This window comes from Drosophila sechellia, chromosome 3L, assembly GCF_004382195.2.
Source record: "Drosophila sechellia strain sech25 chromosome 3L, ASM438219v1, whole genome shotgun sequence".
Taxonomy (NCBI): domain Eukaryota; kingdom Metazoa; phylum Arthropoda; class Insecta; order Diptera; family Drosophilidae; genus Drosophila; species Drosophila sechellia.
Window position 1 is genome coordinate 15,567,875 of NC_045951.1, and position 16,216 is coordinate 15,584,090.

The 16,216-nt window shown below is 46.4% G+C and overlaps 5 protein-coding genes and 1 long non-coding RNA gene across 6 annotated transcripts; 4 read left to right on the forward strand and 2 right to left on the reverse strand.

Moving 5' to 3' along the window:
• Window positions 1–621: 621 nt before the first annotated feature.
• LOC116801189 lies at window positions 622–1,330 on the reverse strand. The gene is made up of 3 exons (XR_004361826.1): window positions 1,162–1,330; window positions 891–1,105; window positions 622–826 (listed from the first exon to the last, which is right to left on the reverse strand). It is a non-coding gene; the product is annotated as an uncharacterized LOC116801189 (long non-coding RNA).
• A 24-nt stretch (window positions 1,331–1,354) lies between these two features.
• Window positions 1,355–2,486, forward strand: LOC6605838 (group XIIA secretory phospholipase A2). Its single transcript, XM_002030616.2, has 3 exons — window positions 1,355–1,531; window positions 1,610–1,769; window positions 1,833–2,486. The coding sequence occupies exons 1-3, from the start codon at window positions 1,442–1,444 to the stop codon at window positions 2,273–2,275; spliced, it is 693 nt and encodes a 230-aa protein (XP_002030652.1). The 5' UTR covers window positions 1,355–1,441; the 3' UTR covers window positions 2,276–2,486.
• Window positions 2,487–2,853: 367 nt separating this feature from the next.
• LOC6605839 (E3 ubiquitin-protein ligase NRDP1) lies at window positions 2,854–4,732 on the forward strand. The gene is made up of 5 exons (XM_002030617.2): window positions 2,854–3,087; window positions 3,169–3,311; window positions 3,384–3,828; window positions 3,884–4,049; window positions 4,108–4,732. Exons 1-5 carry the CDS (start codon window positions 2,998–3,000, stop codon window positions 4,209–4,211), a joined length of 948 nt encoding a protein of 315 aa, XP_002030653.1. The 5' UTR covers window positions 2,854–2,997; the 3' UTR covers window positions 4,212–4,732.
• A 651-nt stretch (window positions 4,733–5,383) lies between these two features.
• Window positions 5,384–6,850, forward strand: LOC6605840 (glycine-rich protein DOT1). Its single transcript, XM_002030618.2, has 2 exons — window positions 5,384–5,598; window positions 5,909–6,850. Exons 1-2 carry the CDS (start codon window positions 5,481–5,483, stop codon window positions 6,745–6,747), a joined length of 957 nt encoding a protein of 318 aa, XP_002030654.2. The 5' UTR covers window positions 5,384–5,480; the 3' UTR covers window positions 6,748–6,850.
• A 163-nt stretch (window positions 6,851–7,013) lies between these two features.
• On the reverse strand, window positions 7,014–14,083 carry LOC6605841 (putative U5 small nuclear ribonucleoprotein 200 kDa helicase). The gene is made up of 6 exons (XM_002030619.2): window positions 13,930–14,083; window positions 13,138–13,833; window positions 8,337–13,080; window positions 8,097–8,271; window positions 7,759–8,041; window positions 7,014–7,700 (listed from the first exon to the last, which is right to left on the reverse strand). Exons 1-6 carry the CDS (start codon window positions 13,972–13,974, stop codon window positions 7,215–7,217), a joined length of 6,429 nt encoding a protein of 2,142 aa, XP_002030655.2. The 5' UTR covers window positions 13,975–14,083; the 3' UTR covers window positions 7,014–7,214.
• Window positions 14,084–14,413: 330 nt separating this feature from the next.
• LOC6605843 (SPRY domain-containing SOCS box protein 3) lies at window positions 14,414–16,161 on the forward strand. Its single transcript, XM_032718323.1, has 3 exons — window positions 14,414–14,934; window positions 15,240–15,801; window positions 15,867–16,161. The coding sequence occupies exons 1-3, from the start codon at window positions 14,611–14,613 to the stop codon at window positions 16,007–16,009; spliced, it is 1,029 nt and encodes a 342-aa protein (XP_032574214.1). The 5' UTR covers window positions 14,414–14,610; the 3' UTR covers window positions 16,010–16,161.
• The last annotated feature ends 55 nt before the right edge of the window (window positions 16,162–16,216 follow it).

Genomic DNA, 16,216 nt, shown 5'->3' on the forward strand with positions numbered 1-16,216 from the left:
ATTTCGTCAGCAGCGAATTTTTAAATATTCCAAGAAACACTTATACCAAAGACACTAAAATAATTCTAGTTATTCTAGTGTCTTTGCTTATACCTATGTTTGTGTTATTTCAACAAATAAGAAGACTTGTGTAGAAGAGATGGAAAATACAGGAAAATACTTAAAGGATGTAATTTAGTTATAAAATAAATGCTTATGCTAATAAGTTTAGCCTACGTGAAAAGTGAAAAACTACGATTGAAAACAGAAGCGTTTAAGAAGCCGTTTTAAATCAAAAGGTTTATGGTGTGGTTTTATGGTGGGGGTGTTTTTTCTCAGTGTCTTGTTTGTTTTCAGTAGACTTTGCGGCAGCGGCGATTCGTTGCTGGGAAAATCTAGAAAATATGTTTTGTGTATTTACGAGCCCTCTGTTTCGGTTTTAAGCAAACAACGAGTGCGCCTCTTTAACGGTTTTCGGGTGTTGCGTTCGCATGTTTATGCACGTTGATTTCGCTGGCCGTTGTAATAAAGGCCAACAAGGTCAGGTGCAAACGAAATGCGAGTACGAGTGACGCCTGCGTGCCACAGTCTCATTTCAGGTGCCGCATACAATTGCCGTGTGCATTTCAATTTGATGTTATAATTAAGCGAAGGCAGGCACGAGATGTCAGCAAGCTTTGCGTTTACGTTTTCTGTGTGCGACTTTATTTCCCCTATTTCACTATTTCGTTTTTGAGGCTGCTTCAGTCCTGTTGTCAAGTGCAAGGACACTGCATGCACTCACCTCCTTGAGTGGGCGTGCCAAGTCCTGCCCGCAGACCGACAGCCCTGTCATGGTCGCCACAGACTGTGAGGCATAAGAATGTTTAGTATCCTTGCCGCATTAAGTATAATTGTGGGTAGCAACTCACATAGCTTCCAGCAGGAATATAAGCCGCAGACGAAATTTGCGAAGACACTTGTGCTGATTCTGCAAGCCACTAAAATATGTTCCAAAAATATATTCCACAAATCCATTTAAGGAAAATGTTGTTTATTCCTACTTTTTTGAATTTCCCTCCTCGATATATCGATGTATCTGTATTGTCAGTTATATGTTTTGAGTTGCCTTTACCAGATGGCGCCACTGTTCAGAAATTCAATTTACTGTTATAAATTTATAACATAAATTATAATACTCACTGCAAAGACAAAACAAGATTTTTATGTTCTTAATGATTTTTGTTTTGTTTTATAAATCATAACATCATAAATCATAAATATTTAAGTATTTATTAAAATGTCCAACAGTGCCTAAAAGTATGCCACCTCATATGTAGTTTGGTATGATTTCCGAGCCGGTTGGTATATTTGAACGATGACGCTTGGTCACACTGATAGAACTATCTTTCACATAGTTTAGTTTATTATTACGCGCAAACAACAAATAGCTCGCCCTTTAAAAACGAATTAAACAGCGAAGATGCAGTTCTCCTGGATGAAGGTGGCCATATACCTTCTAACGTTCCTAACCTACGCCTATTCAGGCTATGGATCCAGCACCATAGTCCACGTAAGGTGCACCTCTTCTCGAAGGGAATCTGTGAGAGCTGGTATCTGTTACTCCTGTATCTTCTCTCCCCGGATTTAGCTAAGGGATGCCATTATAGCCGCGGAGGCGATCTTTGGTGACGTGTTCAAGAACCTCATAGTGCTGGTGCGCAAATTTCGCACTGTCCACGAGGTTTTCGATGCGGCCGTGGACGAGAACTGCATATACCAATGCCCCGCACCGGATATCGGAGGACCAGGTGTGGTGACGCACAGCGCATTATGTAAATTGCCCAGCATCCATATGTGTGTTTATCTTACAGCGCCCAGAGCGGTTCAGAATAAGTTCTATACCCCCACGGCAGATGGATGCGGTTCCCTGGGTCTGAGGATCAGCACTGACTATCTGCCGGCCAAGGAGATGGAGACGTGCTGCAACGACCACGATATCTGCTACGACACCTGTAATAGCGATAAGGAGCTGTGCGACCTGGACTTCAAGAGGTGCCTGTACAAGTACTGCGACAGCTACGAGAAGTCCATAGCCAGCGATCTGATGATGAAGGGCTGCAAGGCGGCTGCCAAGATGCTATTCACCGGCACCTTGACCCTGGGATGCCGCTCCTATCTGGACTCCCAGCAGAGATCCTGCTATTGCGCCCCGCCGAAGAGCTCCTCCTATAATGGAAATAGGCAGGGTAATAGCAATAGTAGGGAGAAGCAGCAACGCCAGAAATATGGCTGGAAGGATCGCAACGAGATATAGTACAGGATAACTGGCTACGAGGGTGCGGGGCACTGGGGGTATCGGATTAAGCGTTAAATGTTTTATGTGTTGTGTTAGTCCATGAATTGGGGGTTGCCATGTCCATTGGGCTTCTTTTTCGACGAATTTCATTATTGTATACCAAATACCAAATAGTGGCATGCCAACGGTCCAGACTGTTAAATACATTGATATTTTTACCTATTATACAGATGATATATTTTTAAATCAACTGCGCGCTGATTAATCACCGTAGGCTTATGCTGACGTGGTCCTTTGGGCAGGATATGTACATTATTTGTGAAATATATGATCCTCAAGTGTGTAAAAAGATTTTAACCAGGACAATGGAGTATTTCATTTATTAAGCTGCCTGACCAAAGCTAATTCAATAGTACAAATAAATATTTTGGATGTTTCAATCGCAGCCTATGAATGGAGAAGATCAAATAAAAATTCTATTATATCGAAAATTTTGACTTTAAGTCAAACTTTATCTTAAAACTAAGGTGTATCTCAATATTTTCAAGCTAAACAGTTATTCTAAGAAGCCATTTCCCGCGGAATACAGCTGAAGTGCCATCCCTGCTTTCCAACACTACTCATTCACACTACACAACACTGCACTGACTGAACCGAAAAAAAACACAGATTTTGCAATCCGCAGAAAAGAATTATTAATAGTATTTTTATGCGGATGGCCAGCGTGCTGAGGACCTAGGATGGGCTACGATGTGAATCGGTTTCAGGGGGAGGTGGACGAGGAGCTCACCTGTCCCATCTGCTCTGGAGTGCTGGAAGATCCGCTGCAGGTTTGTTTTGTTTGCAAAGAACGCACACCACGCATCATACATATGCATTAAATATACAATCATACATATCTACCGATTCAGGCCGTGATGTGCGAGCACGCCTTCTGCCGCGGATGCATTAACGAGTGGCTAACCCGCCAGCCCACTTGTCCGGTGGATCGCAATGCCCTGACCACTGCCAACTTGCGGGCAGTGCCTCGCATATTGCGCAACCTACTGTCCAGGTGAGAAACACCCAACGCCTCCTACTCTACGCCCTTGTAAACCCTAACTAATCTTTGACCCTTGCCAACCAGACTGTCAATTACCTGTGACAATGCGCCTTATGGCTGCACGGCTGTTCTCAAGCTAGACGCCTACAATTCCCATCTGGAAGAATGCATTCACAACCCGAAGCGACCATTCCCCTGCGAGAAGGGTTGCGGCTTTGACATACCCAAGGATGAGCTAAAGGACCACAACTGCGTGCGGGAGCTGCGCACTTTAATTGTCAAGCAGACGGAAAAGATGGGTGAGCTCAAATCGGAGCTCACCGACCAGCAGCTGACTATCAACGAACTGAAGCGCGAGCTTCAGCTATTCAAGGACTTTATGCGTGCCATGCGCGTTTCCAATCCTGCGATGCGGGCCATAGCCGACCAGATGGAGCGCGACGAGGTGATCCGCTGGAGCAGCACACTGCCCCGGGCCAGGGTTACGCGCTGGGGGGGAATGATCTCTACGCCCGACGATGCACTGCAGGTGAAGCCCTAATCCTACATCTTTTAAAAACGTCAACTCACTTTTCATTTAATAGCTCATGATCAAGCGCGCTTTGTCCGAGTCGGGCTGTCCGCCACACATCCTGGATAGTCTTATGGAGTTCTGCCACGAGCGACGTTGGCCCCGTGGACTCAGTTCGCTGGAGACACGTCAAACCAATCGTAGGATATACGACAACTATGTGTGTCGACGCATTCCAGGTAACAAGCTTAAATCCTGAATTAAGAAGGTTTTATCTTGAAACTTACTCTTCCGCAGGCAAGCAAGCGGTGCTCGTTTTGAGCTGCGACAACCTCCACATGACTGAGGACGTCATGATCGATCCAGGTTTGGTCATGATCTTCGCCCATGGCATCGAGTAGGCCCTCAGCCGCTGATTAACCACTTATCCTAGGTTAAATGCTAACTATATCGAACAGTGCTCAGTTTTGTTGATTCCTTAACGTAAGAGTAAGCATTAAAAACAATATTGTAAGGAAAAACTCGCAAAACAAACCATTCAAGCGCCTCATGACGACTTTCAAGTTGTACAAAAAATATATATTACTTTCGGTTCATTGTGTTTTATCCATTTAGTTAGTACGCAAATTCGTATACATCATTAATTCGTTCGCATATTACATGTTTGATTAAGCGATCTCAACAAATGTCCCTTTGTTATCGTTCACTTCATTCTCATTTTGATGGAAGGCAGCTGTGAATGTCCTAATTCGCGTTTAAATTCGTATTGCACAACTTACTTAAATTTCTGAAATATTTGTCAATACTTTTAGATTAAATGTGAAACAAGTAATAAACACTTTATGTAACTAATGTAATTATGGAAGAATTTATTACTATAATAAACCATTTGCTTTTATAATGGATTTCTTTAAATTATGAATTCAAATTGTAATAGTATGTTACAAAAAAAATCGATTTATTCATTTATTTAAGTGCACTCCCATGAATTAATTTTCTGAAAGTTTGTCTAGCCTTTTAGATTAGAAATAGAAATAAAAGTGATTATTCCAACTAAACCAATGGTTCTAGCCTCTTATCAGCTGAAAGGGCAGACAAGCGTCTGCCTTTGGAAATCCGACAGAAATGTTCACTGGGATGTGCCCCCCACACTTGCAAGCACCAACTCATTTTGGGAGATCTGGCCGCCTCCACTCTGTGGACCCGTAAAAGTTCTGGACAACATCTGTTTCCCGAAATGGAAATCGAAAAACAACAAAAAACAATAGGCAGCTCCAAGCAACAAAATAAACAAAAGAAAACCAAACTAGTTCCTCCACGAGCTTTGGATGCCAACCGGTTTCGGCTTTTGTACACCCGTTTTGTTTTTTTCCTACAAAGTTTGCATCGGTTACATGTGCCAAAAATCGTTTGATTATACAAGCCAGTTTTGGTTTTAATTTTTTTGTTCATATTTGCCGAACATCTTGAATATTGATAGAAGCAATTAGCGCCATCCAGACCAAAGGGGCTGCCCCCTGCGGCGATTGAAAGTGAGAGTTGATCGGCCGATTGGCCGAGCGGACAGGCTGAAATATGTACATCCAACAGTTGATCGCGAAGCGGAGCAGCCAACGGACGTGTCCAGCTGCGATCTCCAGAAGGCAACCAATCTAATCGAAGAACACGAAATGAATCTATCAATTCCGGTGCTATTTGTGGCCCTCATCTGTCTGGGAGCTGCGTCGGCGTTTCCCCAACTAAGGCAGCGCAACGAGAAGCAGGTCCAAACCGACGATGATGATTTGCGTAAGTTGAATTTTAAACATTAAGACGCTCGGGATTTACAAATCTTCGATTTAATTGGATTGTAAAACTTCATAAATTAATTTGGAAAATACTTTTAAAATCTGAAATTCTATAAATATCTATCTATACATATCTATCTTTAAATTTATGTGTTTATGTGTACATTCATTCAAAGCGTAAAATATTTAATAAAATTATAGATTGCTGCGAATTTTTTTTAATAATAAGCTTGCGATTATTCAACTTTTTTTAATTGAAAATAAAATAAATATTAAATAATTAATAAAGTATATAAATTTGCATTTTACAGCTTCCAAGGGCGCCACAATCGAGGAAGTAGTGGTGGAATCAGCCTTGTACATCAAACCCAAGTCTAACCCACAGGTGCGTCGCGTCCGTTCGGTCCTGGATCCTGGATCCGGAATCCAGGCCACTCATAAGAGGGTAAAGCGTCAGTTTGGACGACAATTTGGTGGTCAGTATGCTGGAAATCCCGGATTCGGCGGCGGATTCGGTGGAGAGTCGGGTTTTGGAGGTGGATTCGGCGGTAATCAAGGATTTGGAGGCAACCAGGGATTCGGAGGCAACCAGGGATTCGGAGGCAACCAGGGATTCGGCGGTAATGAGGGATTCGGCGGTAATCCAGGATACGGAGGAAATCCAGGATTCGGCGGTAATCAAGGTGGAAAAGTTCAGGCGGGCACATCGGCCGGCGCTGGGGGAACCAAAGCGGGTGTTGATGTTGGTGCCGGACCAGATGGCGGCAATGCCAATGCCAACGTCGAGTTAAATCCGCTCGGACCACTCGGACCCAGTGGTTACAATCAGGAGCAGGCCGCATCCAACGGAGCTGCCCACAGCAACTACAACAATGGACTCAACTCTGGATCCTCGGCCGCCAGTGGGCAGGCTCAGGGCTTCCAGTCGCAGAGTGCCAATGGATCATTCGGTGCCTCCTCCGCTAGCACGGCCACTCAGTCCCAGAACACCAGCCCCTTTGGATCCAATAATGCGGCAGGTGCTTCGCTGAGTCAGGTGTACCATCTTCCCAATGGACAGACAATCAACTTTAGCTCCACGAACAGCTTCGCTAATGGAGGAGCCAATCGTGGCAGTAGCCATGGGTCGGCAGTTTCTGTCAGCCGCTAAAAGCAAAGTCCACCATACAGGGAAAATACCTCCAAGTTAATCTATTTGTCAGCAATCCTATGTGCACATAAAAACCCAAATAAATATTTATGATTGAATTGAAGATAATTCGAATTAATTAATTAAAATCTAAACGGTTCCATTTTGATAATCCAGATTACAAATTATAACAAACTTGAATTGTTCCATATGAAATTAAAAAGCTTCTTAAAAAATATAAGAATTGACATTGTTGACTATGAAATATAACGAAAGAAACTTGAACAATGTTTGTTATTTTGTTTTAATTATATTCTTTTTGTTTTGTACGGAACACTTTATATAATTATCCTCAGTGTATTTTGTTACAATTTGGTTTCTACTAAAGTAGTACACGAAATTATTATTGATACAATTAATGCGCGTAAATTGTAAAATGATTGATTTTCATTTGCGCAGACATGTCCAACTGATGATCCTTAAGAAAACTAATCTGACTCGCTCTCGCTTTCCGACTGGAAGTCACCCACTTCGATGGAAAACTTGTACTCCTGATCGCAACCCAAATAGGAATCGCTCATGTAGTACAGAGTGTAGTCGTGTTTGCCCGGACTAGGTGCCACAAAGTCCAGCTTGACCTTTGCCTTTTGCTGCAGCGTGAGCCGTTTGATGGAGAGCAGGGAGTTGGTCTTGGGATCGCCTATGACGACCCACCATCCTTCTTCGCGTTTCTGCGGGAAGAATGGAGCAATGACTGGGCCAGTGACCTCATCCTCACGTTCCAGTTGAACCACTACATTAACGGTTGATCCTGAGTTGATACGATCCTTGTCCACCACCTCATAGTTCAGCTCAATGTTGGGGTACCGGTTGCAGAATCGAGCAACATCGGCCATTTGTAAATCGGAGAGCTGCAGCAGGCGAGTGCGATCCTCGTCCTCCAGTTCCATGATATCGAAAACAGTTTCGATTTTCTGAAATATACAACGAAACATGAGATAATCCTAGAGTTTGGTATGCTGCTCTTCTCACCTTCTCTGTGCACCGCTTAACAATCTCGGGACTAAAGTGCGGCAACTGCTTCAAGTACGAGTCCTTGCTCCACATGGCCTGCGTGACCATCTGAGCCAGCTCCATGGCAGCCACAGCCGGCGATAGCCAGCCATTTGAACTCAGCACATCTACACAGGCCTGAATGAGGCGGATGGCCTTGCTCAGTATCTGCTCCGTATCGCCTTGCAGTTCAGGTCCCAATTGCAATCGCGAAAGATGAGCCTGAAGCAGCAAATTGGTCTTGATGTGAGGATCATTGAATCTGAAATAACATTAGTAAGATTCTTGTTGGGATTCTAAATATATGGGCTGCTTACTTTGGAGCCGTTTCATTGGGTCCTGTGAGTTTGTTGGGCAGTCGCTGAGACAGCGTGCGCAGAACCTGCTCCTCATGATGCCTGACCACCACATCCTCGTACTCAGCTGCCGATGAAATAATTTCCAGCAGGCCACGCACTTTTGTTTTGCTGTTAAGGGACAAGCTGAAGAGCTCTGGGAAAAAAATGATAGGGAAATGAAGATGACAATTGCTTAAACTTAAATCTACTGCTTCATACCGATAGTTGTATAGTTGATGTAATAGTAGGCAGCAATCATGCCCAGATTGAGTGGCAAAGTGTCCATATCATCCTCCACGCTAATACACTTCGACTGTTCTAGATCGCTCAGCGTATTCTCCACCAACTCGGAAAGATGGTCGGAGAGATGGCGATGCGTGACGCCCTGCAGATTGTAGTAATTGGGATTTTGGGTCAATCTTCTGTAGAGGAACGTCCAGGTGAGATAATCAACAGCATCCTGTTTGTTCTCAATTGTCTTGGTGACCACCTCGGCGTTAAAGTGATCGTGCATTCTATGATCCAGATGACTTTCAATGGGCAGCGGCTCGTTGATGAATTTCTTAAAGAAGTCCTTCTTGCTGCTCTGGCACATCAGCACGCACTTGGCATCCGCATCCTCGTTGGGTCGATTGGCTCGACCAATCATTTGCAGCACGTCGGTAATGGGATAGTCCTCATACGAATGATTCTTACCGTTGTAAAATTGTGTGTCCATGATGATCACCAAGTGGGCGGAGATGCTCATGCCCCAGCAAAGATCCCTGGAGACAACAGCCACTTGCACGGCGCCAGAGTCAAACAGCTGCTCCACCAGCCGATGATCTGAGGCGGATAGGCCCTCATGAAGATAGGCCACTCCTTGCGCTAATGTCTCCTTCAAAGTTTTATCCGTCATTCGTTCGAGGAACGGCTTGATATCCTCCTCCTCAGCATGGAAGAATCGATTGGGTTGCAAATCCGATGCTGCGTAGGTCAGAACATCAATTGCAGTGAGCCTGGCCTGCTTTCTGGATGAGACGAACACAATCACCGGCTTGTGGGCGCTGTACTTGAGGATGGCATTGTAAACAGGCTTGGACATCGTGGCAATTCTGGTGGCGTTGTGGGTTACATTATAGCCTTGGATGTGCAGCTCCAACGGAATGGGACGCACGCTGGGGTGGAAATTGAAAGTGGCATTGGGATTACACCCCAGCCACTGGGCGACATCCCTGGCATCCGTTAGCGATGCAGACAACGCCACTATTCTGATCTGTTTCTCAATCTGCGAGCTAATGTATCGCATCCTAGAGCATACAATTTCCAAAACAGGACCTTCTTCGCCACCCACCAACTGCAGTTCGTCCACAATGAACAGGTTCACCAGTTGTACGTTCTTCCTCTGCTTCCATCTGCGCGACAACACATCCCACTTATCCGCAGTAGTGATCACCAGCTGTCCCTTGGCTATCAGCTTAAGATCGGTTCCAGTTTCGCCGGTCAATTTAACCACTTTTATATCCAGCGATCCAAATTTGCTATGCCAATCCGCGAAAACTAAGTCCGCCAATGCCTCCTCCGACACCAAATAGACACATCGTGCATCGGATTGGGTAGTGAACAAGCGCATGATGGCAAACTCTGCAATAGTCATCTTTCCGGATCCAGTTGGTGCTCCAACAAAGACATTCTCATCACTATTGTAGACTGCGTTGAAGACCTGTGTCTGAATGGGATTGAATTGCGGGAAGCGTTGCGAATAAAACGATTCAAATCTCGGCTGCCGGAGTGCACTAATGGGAAGCGGTTGGAGATCCAACAGCTCCGTAGGTGGCATATTCTTCTCGGGCAGAATCAAGTGTCGGAAAGAAACTGGTAATTGGGTCTCTGCACCTATCCAACGGTCTGAGACAATGCGAAGGAAGTACTGCGGTGGCAGAGGTTCAAAGACAGGCACAAAGAACTTAAGCTGGTGCTCATCCTGGGAATACTTCTGCTTCAGCAGGAAAAACTCGTGATGGAGAATGAGTTCCGAGTCGACATCTTCAATCAAAACCCAGAAACCTTCCGATTGGCCATGCACCTTCTCATCCCATTGGAAATCGGGTGTAATTGTGAGTTCCACTCTCAGAGTTCCCCTTGTTATGGGTTGAATGTGCGTGGAGAGCTCCAATTTGGGGAACTGGTGCACAAACTTGTGAATAGTCTTTCCTAGCTTGGGCACTCTAATCAGCTCACCAAGTTCATGTGGCTCTAGATCGTAAAGCCTGCCCCAAGGGAAGTGTTTTTTCTCCAGCTTCTTGGCAATCTCATCGGGCATCTTCTTGAACTGCCTAAGTGGTGTCATCGATTGCCACATCCTTCTGTCGATCATCTTGCAGAGCGTTAACGTTTTGTCCGCCAATTGAGCCCATCCGCGGGTCAGTACAATTTCAAAAATGGCTCTCATCAAACGGGCAGCGGATTGGGTAATGAACACCATGTCCGACATCAATGCAAAGCCCTCCAGTTTCAACTGTGAGATATAGGCTTGGAGCAAAACATTCACCTTGGCGCTATGCTCCTCAATGGACTCCTTAATGGGAATGGGCACTCGTTCCATGAGCTTCTGCAACTCCAACTTTTCCTCTTCTCGGACGGAAATATGCCGGAATTCCGAGGATAGGGAGAATACGCGGAACAACTCAATCTCACTAAGCGTTTGCTTGAGCAGCTGGTTGTAAGTCAGCATGGTTTCATGGGTTAGGTAATAGTGAGAGGCAATGCGTCCCAGATCAGTAACCTGGAAGTGTCCCGTCTTTCGATCGTATTTAATGAGACCACTCCTCTCCAGGCAGCAAGCTGCGGTGTGCAGGAGATCAGCACGATGTTGCTCCAACAGAGGATCAGCCTTGATGGCATCATGGGAAACTCCGTACAACGTGGGATTCCTCAACATTCTAATGTACAGATAAGTGTAGCCCAACCAGTTAACTGCATCCTGGAGATGTTGGACCGTTCCTAGCACAATCTCTGCATTGAGCATGTCAGGAAGCTTAGAGATGAATTGGGACTCAATCGGCAACTGCTGGTTGAGCAAGGAGAGATAGAACTGCAACTCACTGTGATTGGTTATAAGAATACCCTCACCCTTGGTATCATACTGCGGTCGTCCAGCACGACCCAACATCTGCAGAACATCCAAAGCACTCAGCTCCACCCAACGTCCTTTTTCCGGATTGTATACCTGCGTGCCCTTGATGATTACAGTGTGAGCTGGTAGATTGACACCCCAAGCCAGAGTGGCGGTGGAAACCAAAACTTGAATGTGCCGATCAGCGAATAGATCTTCCACCAAAGTACGATCGACGCGGGTCATTCCAGCATGATGAATGGCAAAGCCGTAGGGCAGTAACTCCTTTAGCTCTGTGTTCTTTACTTGTTCGGCTTCAGTCCGCAGCACTTCCATACTTGCTGATCCTTCCTTAAGAAAGCTACCAAGGGTATCCTGCTCCAGGCACATGTCCCTCACGGCCCTGGCCGTTTTTCCAGTCTCCTTGCGCGAGTGTACGAAGACCAGGACCTGATTGCGCCCAGCATGCTCCATGGTCTTCTCATAAACAATCTCGTTCATCACCTGGAACCGCTTTAGGGCCTTCTTCTCCGTCACACCGATATACTGCTGCTCCAGGGACACAGGCCGATAGCTGTTATCAAAGTAGAAGAGGCCTTTATCGGGCTTTACGCGTAGGAAGGTGGCCACGTCCTGATAGTTGGGCAGTGTGGCAGATAAGCCCACCAATCGCACCTCCTCCTGCGTAGTTTCAATATTCCTTATCGTACGTGCCACCAGGGCCTCAAGCACCGGACCACGCTCGTCGTGGAGCAAGTGAATCTCATCGATGATTACCAATCGCACTAAGCTCACAAAAGTACGCTCTCCTCCCTTTCGAGTGATGATATCCCACTTCTCTGGTGTGCACACAATAACCTGCGTGGCGGCGATCTGTTCCCTAGTCAGCTGGTGATCTCCAGTCAACTCGGAGACCGTCAGATTATAGCAAGCAAGGCGTCGTCCAAAATTGCCCACCATTTCCTGCACCAGCGATTTCATGGGAGCCACGTAAATGATTTTGAAATCCTGCGCGTTGATGGTACCATCTTCGTTGATGTGCTTTCCAATCTCCCGCATCATGGTTAGCAGGGCCACATTAGTTTTACCAGCTCCAGTAGGGGCGCACAGCAGCATATTCTCATCACTGTCCAGAGCGGCCTTGTACAAACGACTTTGGATACGATTAAGGGTCTTGAAACCGTCGAACACAGGCTGGACATATTTCGGGAGCTTGTCCACAGGCTGAAGTTCCTCATTGGCATCAAATGGCACGGGTTTCAGTGCCGGCACGTGCACCTCCTCGTAGCCCTTACGTTGTTTCCTGTAGGAGCCGTCGGGTAGCTGACAGCGCTTGTTGGCCATAAAGTGAGATCCTTGAGTGAATGCCATTTCTTCCAACTCGAGTAGCTGTCGCACACCGGCCACCTGCCCGGCAGCCGCCGCTCCACCATCCTCTGCATCGCCTTTGCCACGCTTGCTTCCCCGTGCTTCGCCTTCGTCCTGATCCTCTGACTTTCCCGTATCCAATTGCCGAAGGATTTTGGCCAACGCAGAATTTCCGCGCATCTTTTCGCGAATCCTTTGCCGCTCGCTGTCTGTTTGAGCTGAGGCGAGCATGGTACAGTACAGGACCATCTGCCGGTTAAGCTTCAATTGCTTAATGAAGTCAAAGCAATCGTAGCCCAGCAGAAGCACCAATTGATTTTCGCAATCGCGATCGTCGGCGGCATCTTTCAGGATCTTCAGCACATCGGCGGCTTTGCTTTGCGACACCATGGCGTCCTTGTAGAACTTGCTCAGACAACGCTGCAACCAATACGCATCTATGTCCAGAGGATGCAAGGAGCGCTCTTTCTTTACATTATTTGCGGCTTCCTCGTTGGCCAGCTGTGAAAGCAAACACGAATTAGAAATGGGAATAGCGATTTTAACTACATTACTCACATTCTCTGCATGCAGTGTGTGATCAATGCGGGCCTCCTCTCCTTCATCCTGGACATCATCGTCGCGAATCTCACCATACATGTCGTTGTCGCTCTCCTCCTCGGATTCCTCAAACTGGACATTGATGCCGTAAGTTTCATCGATCTGCTCCTCGTTGTTGGGAGCAGCAGTCAAAGCATTCACGGCATCACTGCCAAAGTCTGTGATTTTTTTGCCCAGGTTAACCAGCAGAGCGAATCGCTCATCTGTAACTGCGCCCAGCAAACTATCCACATCCTTCTTTCGCTCCCGATCCTTTAAGCGATCGTTCTTGAGGACAGCCAGAATCTCATCAGCGGCACCGCACAGGATATCCCTGGGCTGATCCCCCAGAGCCTCCTGGATGAAACTGAGCAGGACCTCGTAGGTCTGTCGAGTTTCCTGGGTCTTGGGTCGATACACAATGCCCACCATCTCGTCAATGCCCTCAGAGAGCAGAGTGGCGCCCTTCATCCGCTCGAAATCGTACTGGGCTTCGTCGCGCTTCTGACGTTTCACCTTGCGCTCCTCCGTTTTCTCCGGCTTCGTTCGCTGATAACGATCTCCCATCCTGGTTCCGTCCAGCTTTCCCACCAAGGAACACACCTCGCCAGTGGCCTCATCGCGCCGCGGACGTTCGATGAGTCGGACATCGGCTTGCAGCACAAGATTGGAGTTCTGAAAAATGGAAAATACATTTAACGTGTTTGTGAAATTCTGCAGAGACGCCGCATGGAGTGGGAAAAGTTTTCCCGGGCGGGATTTGGCACTTACCGCCTTGTACTCGTACTGCAGCTGACGTGCTGCGGCATCCGCCATGTCTGTTTAGTTGTTTTTACAAGTATTAAGCACTTAAATTAATCTATTTTACAACTTTTTGCGGAAATATTGTAGTGAAAAGCCGCTGTTTGTGGCTTCGCGTGCTGCCAGATTGTCATAGGCGGAAGAGATGCCATATCTGCGAAGCCATCTGAAAATCGATATCAGGGCTGCCATTTGTAGGAAACCCATCGTTAGCGCGCGCAAATAAATTTTTAAAAATGTTGCCCAGCAACATTCCCATTTAAGATTTTGATACTGATTTATAAGCTTTTGTAAACACCAAGTTAAAAACATGTCTCTTTTTTTCTAACGCACTCGCAATCCACAAATGAAAGTGGTATAAAATAGACGATAATTCCCATAATTGAGATATTTCTAGTATATTTTATGTTCCGAACTGTGGCCTTCGGTCACACTGGTTGCGACGTCGGCAGCGATGCCGACGTCTATTTACAACGCATCGTTTTGTTTATTGTTCAGTCAGATCAGAGTAATGTGCTTATATATGAGGCTGCAGCTGGTTTAACTGGAAACATTTGTGGTCCGTCGACTGCTCGAGATCATTGCACACGGCTGACACAATTCATTACAAAGCAACCGAAGGGAAACCAGTGAAGAGGAACTAGTGCCAACATGCTGCTGCCCCCGTACCAAGAAGCATGCAATCCCGGCTTCTGCGATTGTCCGTTTCCCAACTCCATTGAGGTCACCAACCACAAGGGCCACATACCCGACCTGGTCGGGTGCCAATGCGGCGAGGATGAGCCCGGAAACGTGAATGCCTGGCGGTGGCACGCCACTGATGAATCGGATGCCGTGGTCACCGACCGGGACATCATCTTCCATCCCACCTACAGTCAGGGCACGGCGATTGTGAGAGGGGAACAGGCACTTAAAACAAACATGGTGCACTTTTGGGAGATGCGCGTAATCACGACTCTGGCCGGCACGGATGTGGTTAGTTATCAGGCCGGCTTGGCAACTAGTTGGGATGCTCAGCATGATGAATGTCACTCAAAGTCGCCGCCTTAAAATAGAACACAACTAACCAAGCATCTGGTGTGCTCGATTCCATTGGAGACGGCTTGATTGTTCGCTTCGTTGTATTATGGATTACAGATTACAACGCGGCGATAAGATAACAGACGCAGCGGGAGAAGGAAATCTCAGCAGACACCCCAACTAGATGATAAGCCAGCTAAAGTTCAATGTAAATAATGTTCTCTTTATAATTGCCTTCCTTTTCTTTCAACTTTTCCTAGATGTTTGGCATCGGCACGGAAAGCGTTAATCTAGGGCAGTTCAAGTTCCACTTTGTCTCGGCCCTGGGCACCAATGCCCAGTCCTGGGGCTTCTCATATTCCGGAAGGATTCAGCACTGTGGCGAGCTACTGCCCTACGGCCAGAAGTTCTCGCAGGGCTGTTTGATTGGTGTCTGTTTGGATCGAACGCGTGGGCACCTGGAGTTCTATTTGAACCGCAGATCGCTGGGAGTGGCCTACACCAATGTCCCTACGGATCCTGATGTCAAAATATATCCGATGGTCTGCTCCACAGCCGCAAAGTCCGTGATTAGGCTGATCAACTGCACTTCGCAACCAGTGACACTGCAGCTACGATCTTTTCAAGCATTGTCCAGGCAGCCGCTCAAGTTGGCCGAACTGCGTCAAATGCCGGGTCTCAAAGGCATCCTGCAATCCTACTGGTTTCTGGCGCCACCAATTCGTTACTCCCGGAACTCCCGCGAAAACGAATTGGATCTGGGCGACGAAGCAGTGCTCTCAAGCTCCAAGCAACGCTTGAGGCGCAAACAAAAGTACCGAGGTGAGGTCACGGAGTTACGTCCACTATCATTTCTGCCACATCACTTTTGCAATTACAATTAATAGAAACCGACGATGCGGCTGTTGATGAGGACGACTTGTACGCCAATGCACACAAAATCACGTTGCGGAGCAGTGATAGCGGCGACGAGGAGCACACCGCTAGTGTCCACGAGATGTGCGATGAGTACTTCCACTACCTGCTTTAGTCTTACCAACCATATCAATATGTTTAAGTATGCATTTAATTGAAGAAGCGTAGTTATAGATGTATTAAGTAGCAATGCTGAAGCCACTTTTAATTACTTTTAGACTTCCTAAAATACAACTTATTAATTAAACGAAAATTGACCTATTTTGATATATTTAAAACTATTTCCTCGATTCAAATAAGAACTTTGTTACTAGTCCCCCAA